At 46.9% G+C, this 22,841-nt stretch overlaps 1 protein-coding gene across 1 annotated transcript in view; it reads left to right on the top strand.

The window, feature by feature from the left end:
- The first annotated feature begins 6,891 nt into the window (after positions 1-6,891).
- Positions 6,892-22,841, top strand: part of KIZ (kizuna centrosomal protein) — a 36,805-nt gene continuing 20,855 nt past the window's right edge. Inside the window, exons 1-6 of the mRNA XM_065631987.1 lie at positions 6,892-6,977; positions 11,199-11,258; positions 12,480-12,636; positions 14,035-14,127; positions 17,684-18,002; positions 20,365-20,569. Coding sequence (XP_065488059.1) covers positions 6,895-6,977; positions 11,199-11,258; positions 12,480-12,636; positions 14,035-14,127; positions 17,684-18,002; positions 20,365-20,569 — 917 coding nt within the window. The 5' untranslated portion in view covers positions 6,892-6,894. The remainder of the gene's footprint in view (positions 6,978-11,198; positions 11,259-12,479; positions 12,637-14,034; positions 14,128-17,683; positions 18,003-20,364; positions 20,570-22,841) is intronic.

The following is a 22,841-nucleotide window of genomic DNA, read 5'->3' as shown; positions in this document are numbered from 1 at the left end:
CAGCGGCGGGGCCGGGCCGGTCCTGGCTGCCGCACCCCGAGCCCGAGGGAGCCGAGGGGCGGACGGGGCTTGTGCAGCAGCTCCCGAAAACTCCCTCGGCTATTTCCCCCTCGTCGCCTTTCGGGTGAAGGAGATTTTGATTTTCGTCCGGTTGCTTGGAGCTGGGGCGGCTGTTGGGTTGCTTGCCTTTTTTTTTTTTTTTTTTTTTCTCTCCCCCCTCCCTTTTTTCTTTCTTTTTGAGCCCCTCGGCCCGGGCAGCGGCGGGGCTCGGTGCGGAGCGACGAGCCACGATTTCGCCCCGGCCGTGGGCTAATTTAATTGCCGCATAATTGCTGGAAAGGGCCGGGCGGGCTGGCAGTGCGTCCCGGGGCACCGCGGGGCGCGGCGGATAAATGCACTTCTGCAAAGGGAGGGGGAAAAAAAAAAGTGCACCCAGAGTGTATTAATTGCTCAAAAATAAAGGCTTGCTCGTTAAGTTTACTGGATGGTTGCGGTTGTCTGTGCTGCTCCGGAGGGCAGGACTTGCCCGTGGGGTTGTACCACCGGCGTGACTCCGGGCACGGCTCGGGGGACGCTGGGGACCACAGTCGGATGCTCGAGTTCCCCCAGGGTCTGATCCCCCCAGGCCACCCCCAGACACCGACCTGCGCCTGGAGAGGTCGGGACGGTGCGTGCGGCTGCGAACGAGCAGAACGCTCTGGAGAGCTCTGCTCTCCCAGACCCCACCTGCTCACCCCAGTGACATGAGCATTGCCGCAAAAGTCCACCTGAAACCAATTTTTGAGCACTATCTAAATGCGCTGTTGGAATATTTTCCATCTATTCTCAAGCCTTTTTGCCAGCTTGCACTTCAGGTTCCTGTTTAGGTTTGGCACGATTATTTACTGTTGCATATACTAAACAGAGTGCGGAGGGCAGGGCCCAGTGATGCTGTGCTCTGAGCAGACACAGTTTAATTAATTTAATAGTCTTATGTTTGTTCTCCTGCTTTTCAAATTAGTGAACGGTTTGTATGTATGGCTCTCTTAATTCAGTGCCAGAACAATCTTCTGCCCAGAACAGAGGGGAAAATGCTTAATGAATCACAGCAGAACAGCACAGTGGTTTAGGACGGGAAGTGAAAAATACCGTGTCCACGTGAAACTGGGTTTTGAAGAAACAGAGAATTGGGAGAAGCCGCGTGTAGTAGTTATCTCAGGTGAGATGTGGCCTGGCTCTGCAGGTGGCACTGCTGACAACCAACCAGCCTCTCCGGCACCCTGGAGGGTCCAGATGTTCAGCTCTAAGCCTCGGGCAGAGGTAAAAATAACAGGGAAACAACGATCAAACGGTGACCGGAAATCAGTTCAGGTTCACACGTAATTCTAGCTCAGGGCAACGCGTGTATTTTCCACGTGTGCTACCACTGCTGCTTTGCTGGTTTGCTCACTTTTGTTTTACAGAGTCACCGATGACTCGCAAACATTCATGCTGAAGCGAAGAGGTCTTTAAGAGGGTTTAAATATTTTGGTTTAGGGTATGGAGGGATTCTCAAGAGCCCGTCTGTTTGCCGGTGCCCTGGCAGCGCCTTCCCTCGCCCGGCATTGCTGAGCCGCAGGGCTCGCCCAAGTGCCTCCCTTTGTTTCAAACCCTTGTCGCCTGGAGCACTTGTTGAACCTGACGACAAGTGCATCAAAGTGGCTGACAATTATGAAATAAACAAATATCATTTGAGGCATTTTTGAGCAGAATCCAGTAATACATAGATTAGCTTATTGATGTCGTTATCATATTGAATATTATTCATACTTCTGATACTTCTGCTGTGCAGCAGCATTCACTGCTCAGTAAACATCATATTATCTCACTATGCAAAAGGCTTCATTAATCAAAACAGACAATAGGCCAGACGCTCTCCCTTTGAGTCTGGGGTTTTGGATCTTCCAGGCTTTTTACCTTGTCAAAATGCCTCGTCCCTGGCAGTGCAGAAAGCAACTCTTCAAAACAGATTGCTATAAAATATGGTGCTAAAAGGAAAACATTATCTAATTCAGTTAAAAGAATTTCCCAGTTATTTTATATTTTCCCTTTAATTTTTCATGACTTGCAGGGGAAAAAACTTTTTAAATTATTTCAGGCAGTGCGTGAGATTAATCCACTCATTTGTTAAAATGCTAATGAAGGAGGCTGAGAGATCTCTGTCCTTTAGGACAGCAGCAGCAAGTGGTAAGATCGAGAGAGATGGAGCCGAGTGGCGAGAGATGGAGCCGAGTGGCCAGAGATGGAGTTGAGTGGCCAGCCCATGGTTGTACTGCCTGTCTGGGGACGGGGAATGGATGGAGAGCTGGGAACAATGCGGATAGGGAGCTGGGAACAACACGGATGGGGAGCTGGGAATAACATGGCCATGAAGCTGCTGCTCTCCAGAAAGAGGATCCTGGCAAAGCCACGGCACGATGCTGACCGGGTACGAAGGCCCAGGCACTGGAGGCGAGGTGGGACATTTTTGTGGCAGGTGGGTGCAGGATCCCTGCTTGGGCTCTGCGGGCTCCCTGCAGCACGACAAACGTCCTGCCATGGACTTTGGCTGCGGACCTGTGAGCTCTCTTCTTCCTGCATCCTTTCTGGTTACTGCAGGACATTCCGTGATGATTTGAAATAGCACAGAATAAACACACCAGTGCTGTTTCAGACTGAGCAACAGAACTGAAAGCAGCGGTGGTGCAGGGCACGCCGGCGTGTAAGGCGTGGGGATTTCAGAGGAGACGGGAATGGAGCCTTTTGACGGTTTGCTCTGAGTGGTCTCCTTCAAATCCAGCCTCTCGTCTCGCATCTCAGGAAACCTAAACTCGGTTCTCATTTCTCCAGGGACAGGGAAACTCAACGCCGTCAATCTCTTTCCTCTTCAGACAACAGCAGGCACTTAAATGGAGACTGGTTAACTCCTCGTGTCTACGTCTCAGGACCAGAAGTGACTCTGAGCTATTGGGGAAGCAGAGAGCCGAGCTCTCCCAGACATCCCCTCCAGGTCCCTGGCCTTGCAGAGCCTGAGGCAGGTCACACCTGATCCCTCTGGTCTTGGAGCCTCACGAGCCACGTAGGAGACAAGAAAAGCCCTTGGAGGTGGCCGGGGAGGAGGGACACTCCTGGCAAATGGCTCTAACCAGTCCCCTCCCTGTGCCACGGCACTGCTGCTGCTCATCAACAGCCCGGGCTGTAAACAACGGCCTGCGCTTGTGTCTAAATTCTCCGGGATTCATTCAAAACCCATTGACAATGACGTTGCTAGAGACTTCTCAATTATGTCAGCAGGCTTTGGATAAGGCCCTTACATCCTTAATAAACGTTATATAGTTTTAAACGCTGTAGTCTTGTTCTGAAGTTTTTTATTTAATCAGCCATTATCGTTGGCTTCCATGTTAACACGTTCTTGCTGCAGGAACTCATTTCATCTGTCCTGGTGACAGCAAAACCCACTTTCTTCAGTAAGACAATGTATTTTCTATTTATGCATCAGAAATTAGTAATAATAGGTTTCAAGGAACTGTAACATTTAATAAAAGCATTTTATTACATTTAAATTTATTAAAATTTAAACATTAAATTCAACATGTTAATTACTATTTCCGTGCATTGACACTGACAGTCGGAAATGGATCCACACAACTGCTCTGCTGAGATATGTTCACTGGTGTTATTTGTTCTTTGATTACTAATGTATTATTAGTGCTTTTCATTCGGGACTTGATTCATTAACAAAAAGACTTATATGGGCATTATGTAAATTTTTTTTATGTCCTTTATATAGCTACCAGGGAATGTATTATGAATCTAATTGGAGGGGGGAAAAAAAAAAAAAGAGAGAGAAGAAAATGTATTCAGTTCTGTCCTGACCTGAGGGCAAGCTCTGGTTAAATGTACAGTTGCTCTCAGAAATCAAATAAGTGCAGAGAGGAAAAACCTCTTTTCAGTCCAGCTCAGCCCGTGTTTCTGCAAATCTCTTCCCGGAGAAACCCGGCGCCACCCCAGCCCACTGCCATTGGCACAAACAGCAAAATGGTGCTGCTGAAACGTTCAGGCTCTCGCGTCTCGTCTCTTCCTGTGTCTGCTCTGCACGTCGGAGCTCCCCGCTCGTCACCCCCTTTGTATTTCATCAGCCATTTCTCTGCAGTGCTTCTGAAGTCGTGATTTGGTTCATTCCAATCCAGACGTGGTCGAGCAATCTTTGTATTTCTCACGTTAAGTGAAACTCCGCTAAAATCAGAGAGGGCCCTTGATCTGTGGAAGCTCGTCGCTGTCGTTAGCCTCTGCGTAACCCTACCCGACACGAGGACACCAACCGCTTCTGCTTTCTGTGAAGAGTTTCCCAGCTCTCTGGGACTCTCCCTTGGTGTCACCCCCCTCTGATAGATTCTTTTTCACTTTCTTCTCTTTCCTTCATCCCATTTTTCCCCCGCAGGGGAGTGCCCTGCGGCCAGATGCTGCTCACAAGGAGGCGAATTCTGCACCTTCTGGGATGCTGCCACATCTCCAGAGCAAAGCAGGATGCTAAACGCACACTTGGTTTCCTCTCTAAATTAAAAAGAGTGCAAAGCTGTTAAGATTAGTGCACATCAATCCCTGCATTCGAATCAAGAGATACTTTTGTTTGGCAGCTATTGGGAAAAAAAACCCATAATTTCATTCAAAGCGTATTTAATAAGACAGAAGGAGGCAGATTTCTTTGACAGTTTTACCGCTCTTATCAGATTACATTAAAATTAAATTAATCTAAAAGAAGTGTTAAGCACTGAAGGGAGAACACAAACAGAACACTCCTCTTTGTAGGCTTTCGGGGAGGGGGTGCCCGTGTTAGTTATCGGGGATGTCAGCAATAAGATTATTCTTGAGTCAGTTATGAGCAGACATGGAGCAAGGCAGGGGGTGCTGAGCCCCCCAGCTCCTCCTGCGACGAGGAGACACCCCTGGCCCCCCGTCTGCTCCTCTGTGTCCCCAGGTGAGGAAAACCAGCAGGGCTGCAAAGATCCGCTAAAGAAACAAACTGTGGGACCTCAGGGGTCTCCCCTCCCTTTCAGCTGGAACCGGGAGATCGCTGTTTGGGAATAAGGGTTTCCAGTATGTACGGATAATATATGCTGGTAACTCTAGATAGCACCAGGAGCACTTGGGAGCTCTGATATTATGTTAGCAAGCACAAATATTTTCGAAAGCAGTTTAGTCTTCCAGAACCAAAGCTGGTATGCCAACGGTGCAGGCTTAAGAAAGCCAGATTCTTCGCCTGTTTTGAAAAATAACAAAATTGTACTATATGAAAGTATTTTCTTGTTGGAGTGCCATACAGCATTTGACAGTTTTCTGCACTGACAATCAGCGATGCGTTCAAAATACATGTCAGCCCGACAGAGCGTGGTTCATGGCTGACATTCCGAAATATCAGGTTTTTAGTGTCTCACCTCAGTGTCAAAGGGGAGACTATTTATTTTGATGTAGATATTAGCAATGAGAGCTGTTATGAGGGACCTTCTTGGAGAAAAAAAGGAAATTTAACTATGAAGCACCCATGAAAACCTTTTTATCTGCCCCTGTGTCTGGGCAGAACATCGTGCTGGCACAAAGGCCCCAGAGAAGCGTGAGCACTACGAGTAACTCCCAAGGAGGGCAGGCGATGGTGTCTGCAGCCGAGGTGCCAAAGCTCCAGTTTTTCCATTGCGTATTTTCAAAGGACAGGGCAGGCGATGGTGAACCTGAGTGGCAAAGTCAGAATCCGGGTAAGAAACACCCAACTTTGGAAATGTAGAGAAGCTCAGAGCCTGGTTTCACCCATCGGTTCCGAGGAGGAGGTGAACTTGTGCTGCGATGGAGCTCTCCATAACACATCTTTGATGCAGTAAACAGAAGAGAAATAACAGTACGTCTTTTATTATGGGTGTTTTATGTGAAACCAATGACAAAATGCTCCCAAATCTGCAGATCACTTGCCGTGCGTGTGCTGAGCAGGTGAGCTCTCAGGAGCCATCGCCTTCACAGCTATTTACAGGGGAGCAGCGATGACGTTCAAGTGGCAGCAGCTGATTTGGGGACAGCTAATTGTGTCCTGATTGCTGTTCTTATTACGCTTACGCGTTTAACAGCTATCTGCAATTTTGTCTATTGATGTCGCGTTTCTCCTCCCGAAATTCAAATACTCTCGTGGTTATTTGAACTTTCTTTATTGTGACCCTGGGGTCTAAGCGCTGATTTGGTGACTCCCGTTCAAAGGGATCCCGGTTTTTGTCTGAAAATGAAAGCTCCTGGTTTTGTTTTGTACTTTGTTCGCCGGGCGCTCGCTGGAGGTGCTGTGGCTGTTCGCAGCGGCGGATTTCGGTGAGGGGACATCAGCCAGCTCTGCCCACCAAGTGTCGGTTCAGAGGAACACGAATCGGGAATTTAATTGAGATGTTTGATTTCTGCACAAATGGAAAGAAAACATTTGCATTTTCTGGTTTGTTGTTTTTTTTTTTTTTCTGGAAAACACAGTGTACAATAAACTCAGTTACACAGGCTGTTAAAGGGGGGCCCTGTTCCCATAGCAGTCGGTGGCTGGTGAGTATTTTTGGAATTAACATCCTAGCACCTCACTAAGTCCCCGTTTCCCCCCTTTTCCAGAGGCAGGGAGATTAACTAGCGCCTCGCCCTGGGCTAGGGAGCAGGCCGGGGCCCAGCTGCCCTCAGCAGGGCTCTGCAGACCCGCTGCCCCCTGCTGTGGCTGTGTGTACGTGTCGATCTATAGGCGCACACATAGGCGGCTGCTGGCCCTTTAGGCCCAGCCCGTCCCCATGGCAACGCGGGGAACTTCCGGGGCGGGGCTTCCGGGGCGGGCCCGGCGCGGTGCAGGGCGGGAGGCGTCGCTCTGGTCACCGCCGTAAACAGGGCGGCATGAGCGGGCCCGGCGCGGCGGCCGCGGGCTCCTCCGGGCCGGGGCTGCCCCCGGGCACCCACCGGCGCCGCCTCCGCCACAGGTGAGACACCGCACCGACCCCGCTCCCGGGGAGCGGCCCCCCCCGCCCGCCGGGCCCCTGCGGGCCTCACCCCGCCCGGGCTCTGGGGCCCTGAGGGGCCGCGTCCCCGCCCTGAGGGGCCAGCCCGCCGGGGCGGCCCCGGGTCTCTGCCCCGGGCAGGGGGAGCGGAGCGGGAGTCCCGGCTGCAGCTGGGGGCTCTCGGAGGGTCTGCGCAGGGCCCGTCTGGCACCTCCGCTTTGTCACGTCCTTTGCCTGGTCGTGCGTGGGGGGATGTTTAACTGCTGTGTTTGCAGTCACTGTGCCGTGTGGATTCTGCGTTAGCGCTTCGGGTGACTCCTGGCCTGGGGCCGCTTCTCCCGAAGCACTTCTGGCAGTATTTACAAAATTACTTGCCACTTTAAGCAAACGGTTGATATTTCAGAGCTGGCTAGCTGATGAATGGACCTATACAGATGTCTCTCCTTTAATCCTTAAAAAAAAGCTAATGTAGGTGTTTCAGTGTATGGGTGCTTCAGGGGGATCTGATTTCGGGACAAAAGCAAGTGGCGCTGGGAGCTTTGGGAAGGGGCTCTGGCCTGGGGGAGCAGCCCCCGGCAGCTCCTCTGCAGCTATGCACAGTTAGGGATGCTCCCAGCTTGTGGAATTCTGTCAATTAGCACTTGTTTTTTTTCTGGCCAGGGAAGGTCTCTGGAGGCCATGGGTGCTATACTGTTATGAAGCTGCTTTTTAGGCAGTGCCTGTTGTCTGTCTAGTACATAAGACTTTGATTGCTGGGTGTCATGCTGGCACCTCAGACACCCAGTGTAGTGGAAATAATAACACCACGGCCTTGGGCTTTTACAAAAATGCTGTGTAGATTTTCACTAATATCCTCCTCTGGTCTGGAAGACCACTGGCAAACAAAACAGGGAATACCATGCTGTTTAAATGACTAGGTTAGAATATACAAAGTATGCTTTTGTTGTGTAGAAATTATTAAAGATGTCGGCCCCAGATAGAGAAGGCACTTTATCTAAATTGCGGCATTAGAAAATGGAGAGGGCAGATTAAAATCTGAGCGTTCTAGACTGCGTGCTGCATTAAACTGAGTGGTTGTGTGCAGGCGTCCCTCGTGCTGCGGGTACAGGTGCCTCCCGAGGGCCTCAGGCCGCACTTGTGCTTGAGCAAACAGCGAGTCACGACTCCTAAGCCGTATGTACAAGAGCTTGAACGTGGTGGAGGAAGCTGCTGCTTGGTTATGTCCCCGTCTGACTTGTGGGGAGCTAGGAGGGAGTTCTCATGAATGTTTCTTTTCCACCTGTTCTCATAAGTCTGTTTTTTCTTCAAATACTCAAACTCTGAAGTGCTTGAGAAATCAGCTGCCAGATATGAAGCTTCTGATGAACAGTCAGCACGGACTGCCTTGAGACTTGTGCAAAAAACCCTGTAACTGTACCTTAAATTACACATTTAACTTTATTGGCCGTATTCTGTTTCCTGATGCTGGTACTTTGCCCAATCTAAATCTAAAAATTACTGCATGCATAGGTCTCTGTACAGAGGTCAGTGGTATCTCTACTGTGTGCAGAATTATAAAGAATTAGGTTTGAGGTGTCTAATAAGTGAAATGGGGCAGACAGTTTACCTTGTGTGCTTTTTATAGACCTGACCGTGTTGTGGTTGCTCAGCACTTACTCTTCAGGGGTGGCTGGTGAGAAAGGCAGAGTTGGAGCACTGTGGGCGATGAAGTAGATAAATTATGTAGTTAAGTGCTGTACTTAACACTGGGACTAACTTTGCAATTAGCTTGGCTTTTCAGTGAGGCCAGCTGCTTCACACTAAGGGTGATTTGCCCTAAACGCGTACAAATACCGAGATGTCTCGAGCAGCGAATACAAACCAGGTAGGGTGACCAGAATGCAAACCAGGTAGGGGGACGGTCCCAGAAACACCCGCTGGTACCAGTGGCATGTAGAAGATGGTGCTGAACAGGCCCCTCTAACCCAGGGGACTCAGCACCATCGCCTGGGGCTCAAGCAGCCTCTGCCCAGGCTCCAGGATAGCGAGGTGGATCCAGCTCGGCGCTCAACAGTTGATTTAATGTCAGACTGGTGTAGAAAAACAACAGTAAAAATAATATTTCTTAGTTGTATGGGAAGATTGCATTGTGCCCAAGTGTTGCGCAATTTCCTATGTACTTATCTCAACAGGGTGTCATGACAGGAGTGCCGCTATTCCTGCATTATGGATGCGGAGCTGAAGCACAAAGAGAACTGGTATCTCAGAAAATACTGAGGCTTCTTAGTCCTGCTGGTTTAAATGGGAGGTGAGGGATCAAATACCACTGTGGATCAATGCCTGGTGAAATGCCAAAGATTAGAGAGAGCTTGTGGCTGGCCAGGGAATTTAATTCTGCTCTCAAATCCCAAACTAACACACTTTCTCTGTAGACTGAAGATTCAGGCTTCTTTGAAAATGAGCCACCCGGATCCTTAAAAAGTTCTGAAGTGTGCTATTTTTGCCCATTTAAGAAAAAGTCGATAATGGACTGTTTGCACCATTTTAACCTAATGCGAAACTGCGTGAACAAATAAAATTTTCAGGCCAAGCACTTTGGTTTTTCATGTAAAAAAAGGAGGTGGTGGTGCAATGGGGCAGCCAGAATGATCCCTGTACGGCTTCAGGCTTCACTGCTGGCGCTGACACAAGGGAAGTGCTGGAACCTGCAGAAGCTGGGCGGGCAGAGCTACATGTGAAGTCTTGATCCCCTAGAGCTCAGCACCTGGACAGAGCTGTGTCGCAAAACACTGCAAGCTGTGCGGTGACCCTTTTGGGCATCCGTAAGGATGATACCCAGGCGCTGAGAGGCTCTGACCTGATGTTTTGATGCTGCTGTGCCTTGCCTTGAGAACAGCTTGCTTATATGTTCACGTGCTGCCTAAATAGCTGTAGCACAGACTAATGACCGGGACACCAAAAAACCCCGCTGGCAGAGAGGGAATGATCTTCCAGGAGCTGAGGAGTGTGATGTGCGACCTGTGGTATCGGAGGATGGGAAATACGGTGGGAGCCAATGGCTGTTTGCATCCTTCGGCTCTTACGTCCATCAGGATATCAGTGTTCTTCATTGAGTCATGAAAATTACTTCTAGAAGTGTAAAAACAAGATCTTGAAATCTGCTTTTGCTTAGCTGTCCATCATGTAAAAGGAAATTGAAAGGATGAGATCCCAGATGAAGCGTGGCTTTTAAATTGCATACATGACATGAAAACCTAATCTTGTTTCAGCCGGTGGCAGATCAGATGGTAAAATGGAAGCCTTGATCTGCCAGGCTAAGAAGCAGAAAGGGTTTTCCTTGCTCTGCTCTGTGCGGGCAGCTGGGAGGAGGTGGGGGTGACACGGACAGTTTGTGGGCAGCGCACACATCCCCCGATAAGCGTCCCTGGCCGTGTGGGTGCACGTGGTCTTGGGGATATGCCCATATCACTCACATGTGCAGCCTGCCTGGCTAATAACAATTTGAGATTATTTTTTAATAAGCGACTGGGGGTACTTGCTTTGATTGTTGCAAGGTTTGTAATGGGAATCTACTGGAAGCCTCTGCCTTATCAGTTGATTTCCGTTGTTGTTGTTATTGCTTATCTTCAGATGCCATTTGTAATTATTCAATAATATCAGCCTTACTCATTTCCCTTCCTGAAAACAGATTCTCTTTGCAGGTGAGGGGTGGAGTTTGTTCTGATCATCCCCATGGGCCTGTACCCCTGCGTTGCTTTCAGCAGATACTCGGAGCCTTGTAGAGTTTTCACCGCTCTAACTATTTTCGTTGGTTACTTCTATTTGCTCCCCTTTAGTGAGTTCTGGCAGGCAGTGCTTGCACATCTCCAGAGGTACTTGGCTTTAATGCTGAATTGTGAAGTGGCTATTTTGGTGAGTCGTGTGGATATAGACATGTCGAGCAGCTTCTCCCTTTGAAAAAACCCAGCTCTTGTCCCTGTGAGAAACAAAGAGAAGTAAAAGCTTTGAGGGTTGTGTGGTTTTGTTGGTGTTGTGTGGTTTGGTTGTTTTGGTTCTTAGTGGTGAGTTTGGCTGGCAGATCAATCTGTAAGACTACCAGTCTAGCAGAAATGTGCTCTCTGCTCTGGAAAGGCTATGCTCTGTACAATGATTTATTTCCTGTATTTTGAGAATTTAAATTGTGAAGTAGTTCTATCTTGCTATATGTTGTTTGTTCTCTTCCAGCGAAGCCAAAAGGCTGGAATTAGAACGAAAACTGATGGAATGCATACAGTCTGCCTACCAGTAAGCCTGCTTAAAAGTTTCTTATAGGTTATTTTCCTTCTTTGCAAAGACTTGGGTATTGTGGAATGCTTCTAGAATGTTGTCCAGAAGTTGGTTTAGAACAATACATTTAAATTCATATGCTAAGTGTAAGATTCATGTCTCTAAGATATGGATGAAATAACTTCAGCAGTAACATAACTACCTTCTTCTGTTAATACTGAAATCTTATTAAAGTAGTTAGTAATAATTAGTAATAGTAGTAGTTAGTAAAAACTAACATGCAAGTTGGTTTTATGCAACTTTTACAAAATCACTGTAGCATAGTTTGTGCTAGAAAGTCCGAGGGTCGTAGTCTGACAGTTTTAGGATCTGCTAGAGGATGTTCTAGGTTGTGGTCCTGCTCCTCGAACTGTTCCTGCACCATCTATTTAATGTAAATTGCCTAGATAGTCTGCACCAAAAAAAACCCCAAACAAACAAAAAAACCCCAACCACCAAAAAAAAAACCCCACACCAAAATGAAACAAAACCCCACCAAACCTAAACAACAAACCAACCAACCAAACCCCAAGCGTCTCAGACCTGTAGGCAGGATGAGACCAAAAGGTGCCCCTGGCTGCCCTGGTTCCCGTCTTCCCTTTGGCACCAGCACTTGCGTGGCTGTCCTGGCATCAGATGAGAAAATAGGTCTGGCTGGAAGCACGTCTGGTTTGGGGTGAGTGGGAACTGGTTTAGATGGATTTTCAACTGTATTACTCTTGGCCTAATTTGCTGTGTGGCCACACAACAGACAGTGTTGGCCCAAAAAAGGCTTGGAGCGCGGTGCCCCTTTCGGTGGGAGCATGGATTTGGGTTGGCTTAAAGGGATTGTGAAACCCCAGCCTTAATGGCACAGTTTGTATGACTGTCAGGGCACGTTCTTCTGAACACCATTATCATTTTGATTTAATGTTATATGAGTGACTAAAACATTATCCATTTAAAACAAGTTTGCAAGAGTTTAACGTACTTATCGTTTTGAATACCAACCCCCTGATTTAAATCTGCAGTTCCACAGTTCCTGTCAGTTGTACAGCGGAGCTTTGGGCGGTGGTGCAGAGGAATGTCTGGTCCTTTTGGGGCTGGGGGGCAGCTCCTGCATGAGTGTCGGTCTGTGCGTGCCTGAAGAAAAGCTATTGTCATACAGGTGTTTGGTTTAGTTTCATACTCTTTAAGTGCAGTGTATTTTTTCCCCTGTAGAAATAAAATGAAATGCATGAAGCTGAAAAAATACTGGAAAGAAATAGATGAACGACAAAAAGGAGCTCTTGTGCGAAACCAGACCTTTTTAAAGGAATTCGACCAATTTGAAGCTCATTTGAAAACTTCGAGTTTGGAGACGATTCAGAAGATGGAAGTAACTTTCTATAAGACTTAATTTATTGGTGCTTACTGCTGTTTCCAGGTTGTTAAATTGGTTTTGTCCAAGTATTATGCACATCAAGAATTCAGATAATGGTGAAACCACATCGAATGTTTTGGAGCGCTTAAAGCGGTAACATTTGGGAATTTGAAATGAACCCAGACTCTGCTCTATGTGATGTAACAGACCCTGCTGCAGCTGCAGAGGTAGCCAGCAGCACTGCACACAACTCCCATTTTGGTGTTTCTGTGCCATCCATTTTATTTTTACCAGGTTAGACTGGTATTTCTGAGCTGTTGGACAAAACGCTGATTACACATCCTCTATGTTACCTTTAGGAAAAGCCCCCTTGTTGTGGATTGCATAAGAATTATGGAGCATGTGATCATTTAATCTATCATGGGAGTACACAGAAAGAAATTACTATTTTCTCTTTATATTTTTTGAACAGAGGGAGAATGCCCTTTAGGAGTGTTTTATCATAGCTATGTGCACAGTTTATTAGGTGACTGTAGCTGGCAAAATGTCTTTTGTTTTTGAAAGATTCACTTTTTCTTTTTTCCCCCCTGTGTTTGTGTGTCTGCAACTTGTACAGTAATTTTGGGCAGTATAAGTAAATTCACTTCAGCTTTCAGGAAAATCCAGTGGTTATATTTGAGTTCGTTTTGAGCATCTCTAATTCTCATGTGGTTAGTTTTTGTTTCTTAAAACGTTGTGTGTACGATTTTGGGAGCAGCCTCCATGGGTAATGGGAAATAGCAGCCTTGCTGCGCGCACCACTGGAGTGAAGTGCCGAGCTGGTTAAGTTAATTGTTTTAAAGATTTATTTTCATGCATATTACCTGATGCAGAATAGGTACTGAAGTGCTTTCATTCAGGGCCTGTGTAACTTGTTATTGGGGTTTACAATTACTAACGAACAGGATTAATTATAGGTGCTGCCTGTGCGTGGCTCTTAAGCAGGAGTCCGACTCTGAATGCATTACATTCGGTCAATTAACCAGTGGAGTGGAGGTGAAGGCGGTTTCTGCAGTTGTTTGTTAGGAACACCGCAGCAAGTTGCCTTTCATGCTGGGTTGCTCTTTAGAACATCTGCCATATGTTTTTCCTTGCAATGGCTCAGTGAGTTGTAAGGTGATGTATGGAAACCAAAACCAAATTCTAAATGTGTATTAAAAACCTGCAGAAGATTGTGTACAGGCCACGTCATTTGTTCAGGGGAACAGAAAAATGAGGAGGAAATAGGATCTCTGGCTTTTAGAGTATTGTCCAAGTGAAAAATGCTGCTAGGATGTTACATTTAAATGTGCACAATTTGCAAAGTAATATTTGTTGATTTGTGGTGGGGTTTTCTTGCCTTCAGTTTTATGTAACAGATTTGTTCCCATTTAGGCATGGTATGGAAGAGAAATTAAAAGGGCATTATCACTTCAAGAGGGCAACTTGTCAGCAGCGGGTGACAAGGAAGAAGCAGCCAAGGAGCAGGTAATGCGAAGCAAGGGGGAGAGATGTGGTGGTTGCGTTGCTGTGCTCGGCGCTGAGCTCTGCCTGAAGAGGCAGGCGCTGCTAAGCGCTCTTGGCCTGGGGAACCTTGTCGTGGCAGTTCTAGTGTGAAATAGTGTTTAGTGCCTGAGTGAAGTAGAATAACCTGGGTAGGAAGTGGAACTAGAATTAAAAAGTGGGGAGCTCTAAATGTTTAATTTAATCTTTGTGTTGGTTTTTATAGCTACTGTGCCAAATAGCGTGAAAATAGTCTTGACCGAGGAGGAAATATTCTTAATGAATGATTTTTTTGTTTTGTTTTTTTAATGCAACACCCGATTCCTACAGCATATTTATAATTTTGTGCATTTTGACCTTTTCTCAGAAGAAGCAAAAAGATCGCGTATCTGAGTAACAGACAAAAAGACTGACAAGGAATACTTAAATATATTCCGCTATATATCTGCAGTAATGCAGGCTTCTAATCCCTCCTCCTATCTCCATATAAATGATACAGTTCAAGACCACGGCTGTTTTCTTCACTAAAAGCGGTAAAGCTCTTTCAGATGAAATGTCTAAAAACATCTTGTAATAACTTGGAGCATGCTGGCAAGAGTAGTCACTTGTGACTGTGTGTGAAACCCCCTCAGCCGGTGATATTGTAATGGCAGGACGGCCACGCCGCTCCATTATTCAGAGGAGCAAACAGCGCGCTGGTCCCTGAGGCTGCCGCATTCATTAAGGAAAGCTTACGGGGCTGAAAGCTGGGAACAGATGATAACGGGATATGATTTTCATATTTAATGCATTCCTTGGAAGAGTATGTGTGCTGCAGATTGATAGAAGAATCAACCGCTACTTTACTAAAAGACTTTCTAGTTTGCCCTATAGCTACCGATGGAATCATTCAGCCAAGAAATTAACTTTTTCTCCTTTTACCTGCTTTATGTATCTGCTAAGCAGGCTGCCTGGCTGCCAGTAAATGTTATTATGCAGTTAAATGTTTGGTATTTAAGACTCTTATCAGAAAAGAAACAGAGGCCACACTATTTTGTTTTTATAGTAGGAGGAAGGTTTTTGGTTTTCTTTCTTCAGTGCATTAGCAGTCGTTAATCTGAGTTTATAGCAAGTTTCCCCCATAGATTAAAAAGTTAAAAACCTTGAATTTAGAGCATTCTTTAAACTGTAATATACAAAGCAATGAACCCGAGCAACCTTAACCTATATAACCAGGCCTCCAGCAGTTTGCCAATTATGTTTTTAATTTAAATGTTCATGAAAAGGTGAGTTTATTTTTGAATGCTAGATTCTGCAATTAAAAGCTGTCGGTGTAGGAGATGTGATTTCTAACCTATGGAAAAGTTCACATAAATAATAGAATATCAAAGGCTCACGATGTGACTTAGATTTTTAGAAACTGTTAGCAGGTTTGGGCAGTACAAGAACTTGGTGCGTACCCAAATATGTCACTTTGTGTTGCATTACAGTTAGTAGCTTGATTGTGAATTCTTTCCTCCTCTGTCCCCTTCTTTCTCCTTCTTGTCTCCCTCCATAAATGCAAGGTAACTTCAACTGAATTTTGTATACTTTTGCCTTGTCTATGTGCTGTGTCTAAAATCTTATCCCGTAACTCCTTTTTTAAATTTTGGCCTGGTTGTGCCTGTTTCCCACCACCTTCGCCACCAGTGTGAATGTTTGTGGATAGCAGAGCATCCTTGCCAAAAAGGGGTCTCGGCAGGTGACAGTAACACCTGGTGCCCGCAGGAGACAAGCCCCTGGTTCTGCCTCCCCTGGTTCTACCTCCCCTGCCTTCACGTGGGACTCTGCTGCTGGGGAGACCAGGCCCTTGTGTAACTCCTAACGGGAGGGGTTTTATTTCTTATCTTGGTTCTCTTCAAACCACTTTAATGACAAGAAGACAGTAGTTGTTAGTGGAGGAAGTGGGGACCCTGCACTCCACAACCAAAGAGGGTTGTGAGAGTGCTTTGTGCAGAGGCTTCACTTCACCCCCGGCTGGTAACATTCAGTAACTCTGACTGTTTTAGGTAAGTCATCTACGTGTTTTTACTGGTTTGGTTTTGGTGGTAAAGCAGTACCTAGATCAACGTTACCTGTCATACTTTTGCTTTGACAATGCAAAGGCGGTGAAGAGATTCTTTTCCTGCAGGCAAAGAGGAGCTTGTTAGAGATGTGTGTCTGCTATGACTCTGCCAGGCACTTGTACCTGTCTCAATTGCGTTTGTTTTGGAACACTACGTCCAGGAGCTGTGACATCCAGAAAGTACTTGCCAGCTGCATTTTAAAGCAGCAAATCCAAGGCCCGGAAAGTAATTAGGAGGAACCCGGGAGCAGTGGAGATGGAATAAGCCGTGAACTTAATCTGAGTAGTAAACCTTTACTCTTTCTTAAAATAACTTCACGGCTTTTTGTTCTGCTTCTTGTTACGTGGAATTTGAGCTTTTTTTAATGAAACTTGGTCACAGACTAGACAAGATGCCTTTGTTTCCTTTAAGCTGGGCTTGGCAGCTGACTTTGTGTGGTAAGAAGAGGTCAGGCAATGAAAGAGAGGAGAGAGGTGTGGAGGTGACTGTAAATTGTCCTGCTGTGATTTGGGGCTGAAAAGTAAGCCCTGCTTAGTATGAACAATGGTATTACGGTAGCTAATTTTGGCTTTGCATAAACTGGCGGTGACCTTTTAGTAGTAGTGGTGGCAGTAGCTACTCCTAAATTGTTCTGATTGAGTAGGTTTACAAAGAAAAAAAGGCAAGTATGAAAACACTGGCATTCAGAACCAGAGTGGTTATACTGTTGCAACTGTTTTTATGCGGGTTCAACAGTTTTTGGATGAAAGTGCCATTCAAAACTTTTCTGCTTGGTGCCCACAGTTTCCTCATGGAAAATGCGATTTCATCTCCGTGGTGTTAGCTGAGTAGTCGTTCTTCCTCTTTGGTGTGATTCAACAGAGAGGAAAGCGCAGAAGGAAAGCAATGAATACAGTGATTTTTGCCCCGTTCTTATGGCTTCCCAGCTGTGCCGTGGGCACTGCGGTGGGTCCCGATGCTCGTGTTTGGCTTCAGGGCGCTGTGGCACCAAAACTACGGGCACAGTTGCCCACAGGGTTCCACTCCAGTCGGGAACTTTGAAGTGTTTTCAGTGATTTCAGTGGGTAGATCTAAATATCGTGGTTTGGCCCAGGGTCTTTTTAAGCCTTTGCAGGAATCTAATGCTACAAGTTTGCCTGTTTCTAAAAACCAACTACAGATTAGATTAGTTTCAGTCCTTTGTGTATTTCGGTCCCTGCTAGCTGCGTTGGGGGTCCAGTGTGCTTTTGCAACCGGCTGTTTTGGCTCATGGAGCTTCAGTTGAGGTCCAGGCCTTTGTTTTCACACTGGGATGCAAGAAATGCATGTCAAGTGTTTGTGTAATAGTAATAATATGCAAAATAATTGAAGTCTCTGACATTTTTCTCCCCAGAAGCCAACCCGTGATCCTCTAGAAGTTCCATTTGCAACACAGTGCCTGTTTGTTCCCTAAGCTATCTCCTGCCTGTGTTTTCCAGGTGCCGCAGGTTGGGAGACCGTCAGGAGTTAGCACCAGGGCAGCCGTCTTGGCCACCGGAGCTTTGGGCACGCTGCAGAAACCCCTCCAGCCCACAGAGAGCCGCTCAGCGCCCGACCTGTCCTTGTGCTCTCCATCACTCGAAGGGCTCGGTCCAGACAGCAGAAGTGCTGATTTAGAGAGTGGCGCATCAGCAGAGGGAGCAGCGAGTTGTGGGGACCCGGCAGCTGGTGAGGAAGGCTCTGAGCAGCTCATCTCCTCAGCATCCAACCCCAAACCAGCCGCCCTGGAGGAGGAGCGGCCGCGGGGAAGCGTCCCAGGTACAGCAGCGCATGTGCCCGTGCCTCTGCCCGGCACTGGGCCACACTCATCCCAACCCACATGCTTTCCCTGTGTGTGTTGCACCCTGGTTAAAGCATGGCAGCACTCTCTTTTCCCCTTTTTTTACTTTTCTTTTGACTATGTTTCCTCCCAGGCTGCTCATCTGGAGAGGCAAGGGCTTGCTGGGGGCTGCGCCTGTTCAGGTTCCCTCTCAGAAAGTGAAGATTTCTTCAGTGCTGTGCCCACAGCTGTCCTGAAGTATTCTGAGCCTCATTTTAAGAGCTTTAATGTGAACCTGCTTCACTGGCGGAGTCGGTCACTTCTGTTTTGAATTGATTTCCTTTTCCCTCAAATGCTCGTGCACAATAATTCATCCATTTCTGAAAGGGGATTTGGCATTGCCAGCTGAGGGTCGATTGGTGTGTCCCCGTCCGTGGCTGGATTGTCTCTGGTGCTGGTTCTCTGCTGCTCCCAGCATTGCCCAGGAAGGCGGTGCAGACCTCACAGCCCAGACGCTACTGCTCTGGGACAACACACACTTCCCTCCGAGGCTGCATCCCAACTTCCCAGCCTTCTTTTTTTTTTTTTTCTGTTTCCCCATCTTGACAAAATGTGTTCTCTCCCATTTTACTGGCCTGGTTACTTCCTTTGAAGTAAGCTAATGGGTGTGTTTTTGAAGTCACAGTGACAAAATTTGTTGCTAAGTAACAGTTTATTCCTTTTTTTTTTTTTTTTAAGACCTTGCAGAAATACTCTCCCCTGCCTTGACAGTTAACATAGCAATTTTCAACTTAAGCTAGTTTTCCAAGCCCCATAACAATTGTGAAAATGGAGCTCTTTATAATGGAAACTGGTGACAACCCTAATGATGCAGGGAGTCCGACGGTCCTGTAATGATGGTGGGTTTTTTATAGAGGAAAGCTGGCATCCCCATCAGATGATCTTCTGTGCTACATCTTGGGGTTTTTCTGGCATCCTCTTCCTTGAGTTCTTTTTCCGTTTGTTTTTCTTTCCCTGAGGAATTTATTTGCCTCTCATTTTCTTTCATCTGCTGCATTTGCCATTTTTCCGTTTTGATGAAAGCTGGAAGGAGCCCAGCCGAGCCCCGGGCTGCACAGCGCCGGTTCCTCCCCGTGGGGAGGGCTGAGGTGACCAGCATCGTGCCTGGGAAAGAAATACACATTTAATTTCTGGAATGTGGTATCTCTGCCTTCAGAGGAGCTCTGCAGTTGGGTTCAAAATCAAAACGAGCTTTTTTCAAACGGCACGGTAATCACCTCAGACCGCCTGGAGGGCTTTTTATGTCTGTGTGCTGCCAAGCGCGTGTTGTGTGGCTGGATGTGCGCAGGGACCGGCTCGTTCAGCCCTGCACAGCCTGACCTTCATGGTGCAAACGCTGGCAGCTGCTGGAGGTGCTCGGCTGTGCCGTACCTGGAGCGGCAGCGCTAGCACAACGTGTAGCAGGGAATAAATCCCATTCCCCCAGGTTAACGAAGCAAGGAAACGGTCCTTTCTTCCCACCCCTCAAGGTGGAGAAAAAAGACCCTGTTCCTCTCCATCCTGGTTCCCAGCAAGTGGAGCAGTGACATTTCTTTTGCACAAACTTCCTTCACAAATTGGGAAACGGGTCTAAGAGAGCCCATCCTGGCAGCAGCTGCTTTTTGGCATAAACCATAAGTGATTCAGTTCCAGTGAAACTCCATGACCAGGACATGCAGAAATGCTGGTGCTGTAGTGCTAGCAGGTGTGTGAATGCTGGTCAATTTAAACCCATGGTGAATTTTATTCAAAACTGGGAATTTCTGTAGCAGCACTAATTTGTTACAGCACTAGCTGGTCCATTAACTTTTGGCATTCTATAAAAAGATAAGTAGCATGTATCTGTCGTCTTAGAAGCATGATTCAGCCCCGTACTCTCCTCTTTTAGAGGAGGCAATTAATGTGCAGAGTTTGAAAGCCTCCAGGCATGCATTTCTTCTGCAAGGTTTAAAAACTGTGTATGGCAGTAGCCTTTTCAGATGCACTCTTTTCCCTTAAGAAAAGCTTTTTCCATCTTCCCTGTTCCATCGTTCCTCCAGAGATGATTTAGCGAAGTAGCTGGTGTTCCCTCCGATGCTGATGTTTTGGGGAGTGCCGGGTTTGTCTCCCAGCGCCGCAGATGCTGAGCCTCCCCAGACTCCCCCTTGCGAGAGCAGCGCAGAAGGACAAGGGGCCCTGGGCAGGGAAGCCCACCCTGAAGGGAGAGCACAGGGATAGATGCTCCTTCTTCACTCTTGGTTTAATTCCCCGCGCTGTGATGTACTCCTTGGTCCTGTTGATGTTTTGGAAATAATTTTTCTTTTGGTATTATTAATTTTCCAGGACCAAAGCCTCTCCTGAGTACCTGGTGGCCTCGTGAGGAGGCAAGCAGCGCTGAACCCTCTGTCCCCGTGAGCGTGGAGGACGTGATACCGTGGGGAACAGCCTCGCCAGCGGCCGGCGGGGAGCGGGGCAGGGATGTCTGTGCTGCGCAGGGCTCCCCGCTGCACCCCCCGAGCCTGCCCTCGGCCAGCTCAGCGCCAGATGGGTATGTCCGGCTGTATTTTGTCTCTGCCAGCACTCATTTGTTAGTGGTGGGAGGCCCTTTTCACTAAAACTCACACACAGCTGGGCAAACTTCTTGTTTATTTAGTATCTCGCTACCTCTGTGCTAGTGCTTAAACGGCTTCAGGTAACTCGGTCAGACTTGGGGAAGGTAAGTATGCTTGTTGAAATGCAATCAACATCCTTTAAATGTAAACCCATCTTATTTCAGCAAGTTGATTTAATAGTACCTATAACTTACTGAACAGCATATTTTGTGAGTATTAAAATTGCTAGTCAGATAAATTACTTGAGCTTTTTGTTTGGAAATAGCAGAGAGAGAATGGGGGAAGCACAACACAGAGATGCTCATCTTGTCCCTTGCAGCCACATGAAAGCAGTGGGGTTTAGTGACAACTGCAATACCGGAGTAGCAGCTGCAGGATCAATCACAGCTGGATTTTCATTCTTGCGATGCCCTCGGCAGACAGGGCAGCGTGTCCCCACCCCAGCAGGGCAGGGCTGTGCCCACCGTGGAACGGTGTGGGGTTTGCCCAGGTCGCACGGGAGCTCCGGCTTTGCTCCCGTGCCAAATGCCGTCACCCCTCCCATTGCAGCGGGACCATCCCTCCCGCCTCATCCCTGTGTGCTGGGGACTGACCGCGGATGAAAGAAGCCAGCGGTTCTGCCCTGGAGAATGAGGAGTATTCTTTTGCTGGTTGGGTTTTGGTTGTTTGCAGCTTTTTAGTCTGCTTAATGCATCTATTCTTCCTGCATTCATGTGCACGTTGTATTAGATACTGATTTCAACATTAGTTTGTATTTTAATAGATGACAGTTGAGCACAGTTGAGCAGAAACTAGTAGTCATCAATATACACTTTGCAACTTTATCATTTTGCATTTGCATTGGACTGTTTGCTATGGAAACATCATCTAATTTACATCCAAATAGCTTTTACCCAGGTTTTCTTTGTGTAACACCTGTTAATCATAACACTTTGTGGGGAAGTTGCATAGAGTACCTGCCTTTGCGAGAGAAGTCAGAGCTGAGCGATGGTATTTTAACCTTTTGTTCGCTCCCTGGCGATGCCTCGCGGTTTGTAAACTGATGAAAATATTGTGCAATGCTCTTGAAGCCCAGCTAAATTATATGAAAGATTTCGCTGCTTGCATTATCCGCGGAGCACGACTGCAACCAGAACGCGGAGGTTTCCTCTCGCAATGTGCCAGGCTCAATACCTCCTTTTCTCAAGGCCATGCAAGTGGGATTGCCACTGATATCTGTCTCTGCAGAAAAGATATGAATTTAAATTTGTTTTACCTGAAAATTAAAATGCAGATAAACTTTCCAAGGTGGCAGGTGTGGAAGGTCTCGTGGAGGGATAAGCAGCCTTTGTGCTGTCGCGCTTGTAACCAGGTGGGCTTTCCACGGCCTCTTTCCAGTGCCTGTGAGATGCAATGTGCACACTTGTGTCTTGCCAAGACACATGAGCTGAAAATGTTGGGGAAAGTTTCCAAGTTATTAGTATGCAAATTTCAATTACAGAAACTGCACAAACTATGAGAATGCAACTTTTTTGAGTCTGAAGATGTGCCACAGATTCACAAAATTAATAATACCACAGGTCTTGCGATGTGCCTTCGGTCCGTGTGGTTTTCTCTCATGAAATTCCTGTGCTGGCTGAAGAAATACGCTGAATTAGGCAAAACTCTGCATATTTGTTGTCTTAAATTGAAATATCTGTAGTTTGGACTTTCCCAGTGCAGCAGAGTCGCTGCCGTGGCATCTGAACGCAGCACCGTTCCCTCGCCTATCATCTTTGGGCCATTCAGATGCTTTTAGTGCCCTATTTGATGTTAGTCTGAGTGGTGAAAGGGGAAGGAGCTCCGGTGTGCAGGAATCGAAGCTCACTCGAAAGGTAAAACAAAATCCTTGTTGCATGTCAGGAAGTCACAAGTTTATATTTTTGGATAAAATCTCTTTCCCACGTTACTGCAGAAATACCATTGTCTTTTCTTTTTTCTTTTTTCTTTCTTTTTCTGGGTTTTTTTCCCCTACAGTGTTCGCAGGTCGTGTTAGTATTTTGCCTCTGGGTGAGTTCAGCCTAATTTCAAATGGCCTTTTCCAGCCAGAAGAATGGTCATCATGATAACATCATCAGGTTATTAACCAAAGAAAGGTGAAGTTGCTGTGAGAGGTTGTTTACTATAAGCTTTGCGCCTTGGTCACAATTCACAGCAGGGTGCTGTGATTTTGCTGCCTTATTTTCTAAA

This window comes from Caloenas nicobarica, chromosome 3, assembly GCF_036013445.1.
Source record: "Caloenas nicobarica isolate bCalNic1 chromosome 3, bCalNic1.hap1, whole genome shotgun sequence".
Classification (NCBI taxonomy): domain Eukaryota; kingdom Metazoa; phylum Chordata; class Aves; order Columbiformes; family Columbidae; genus Caloenas; species Caloenas nicobarica.
Note: the sequence above shows the minus strand (reverse complement) of the source record. Positions and strands in the feature narration are given on the sequence as shown.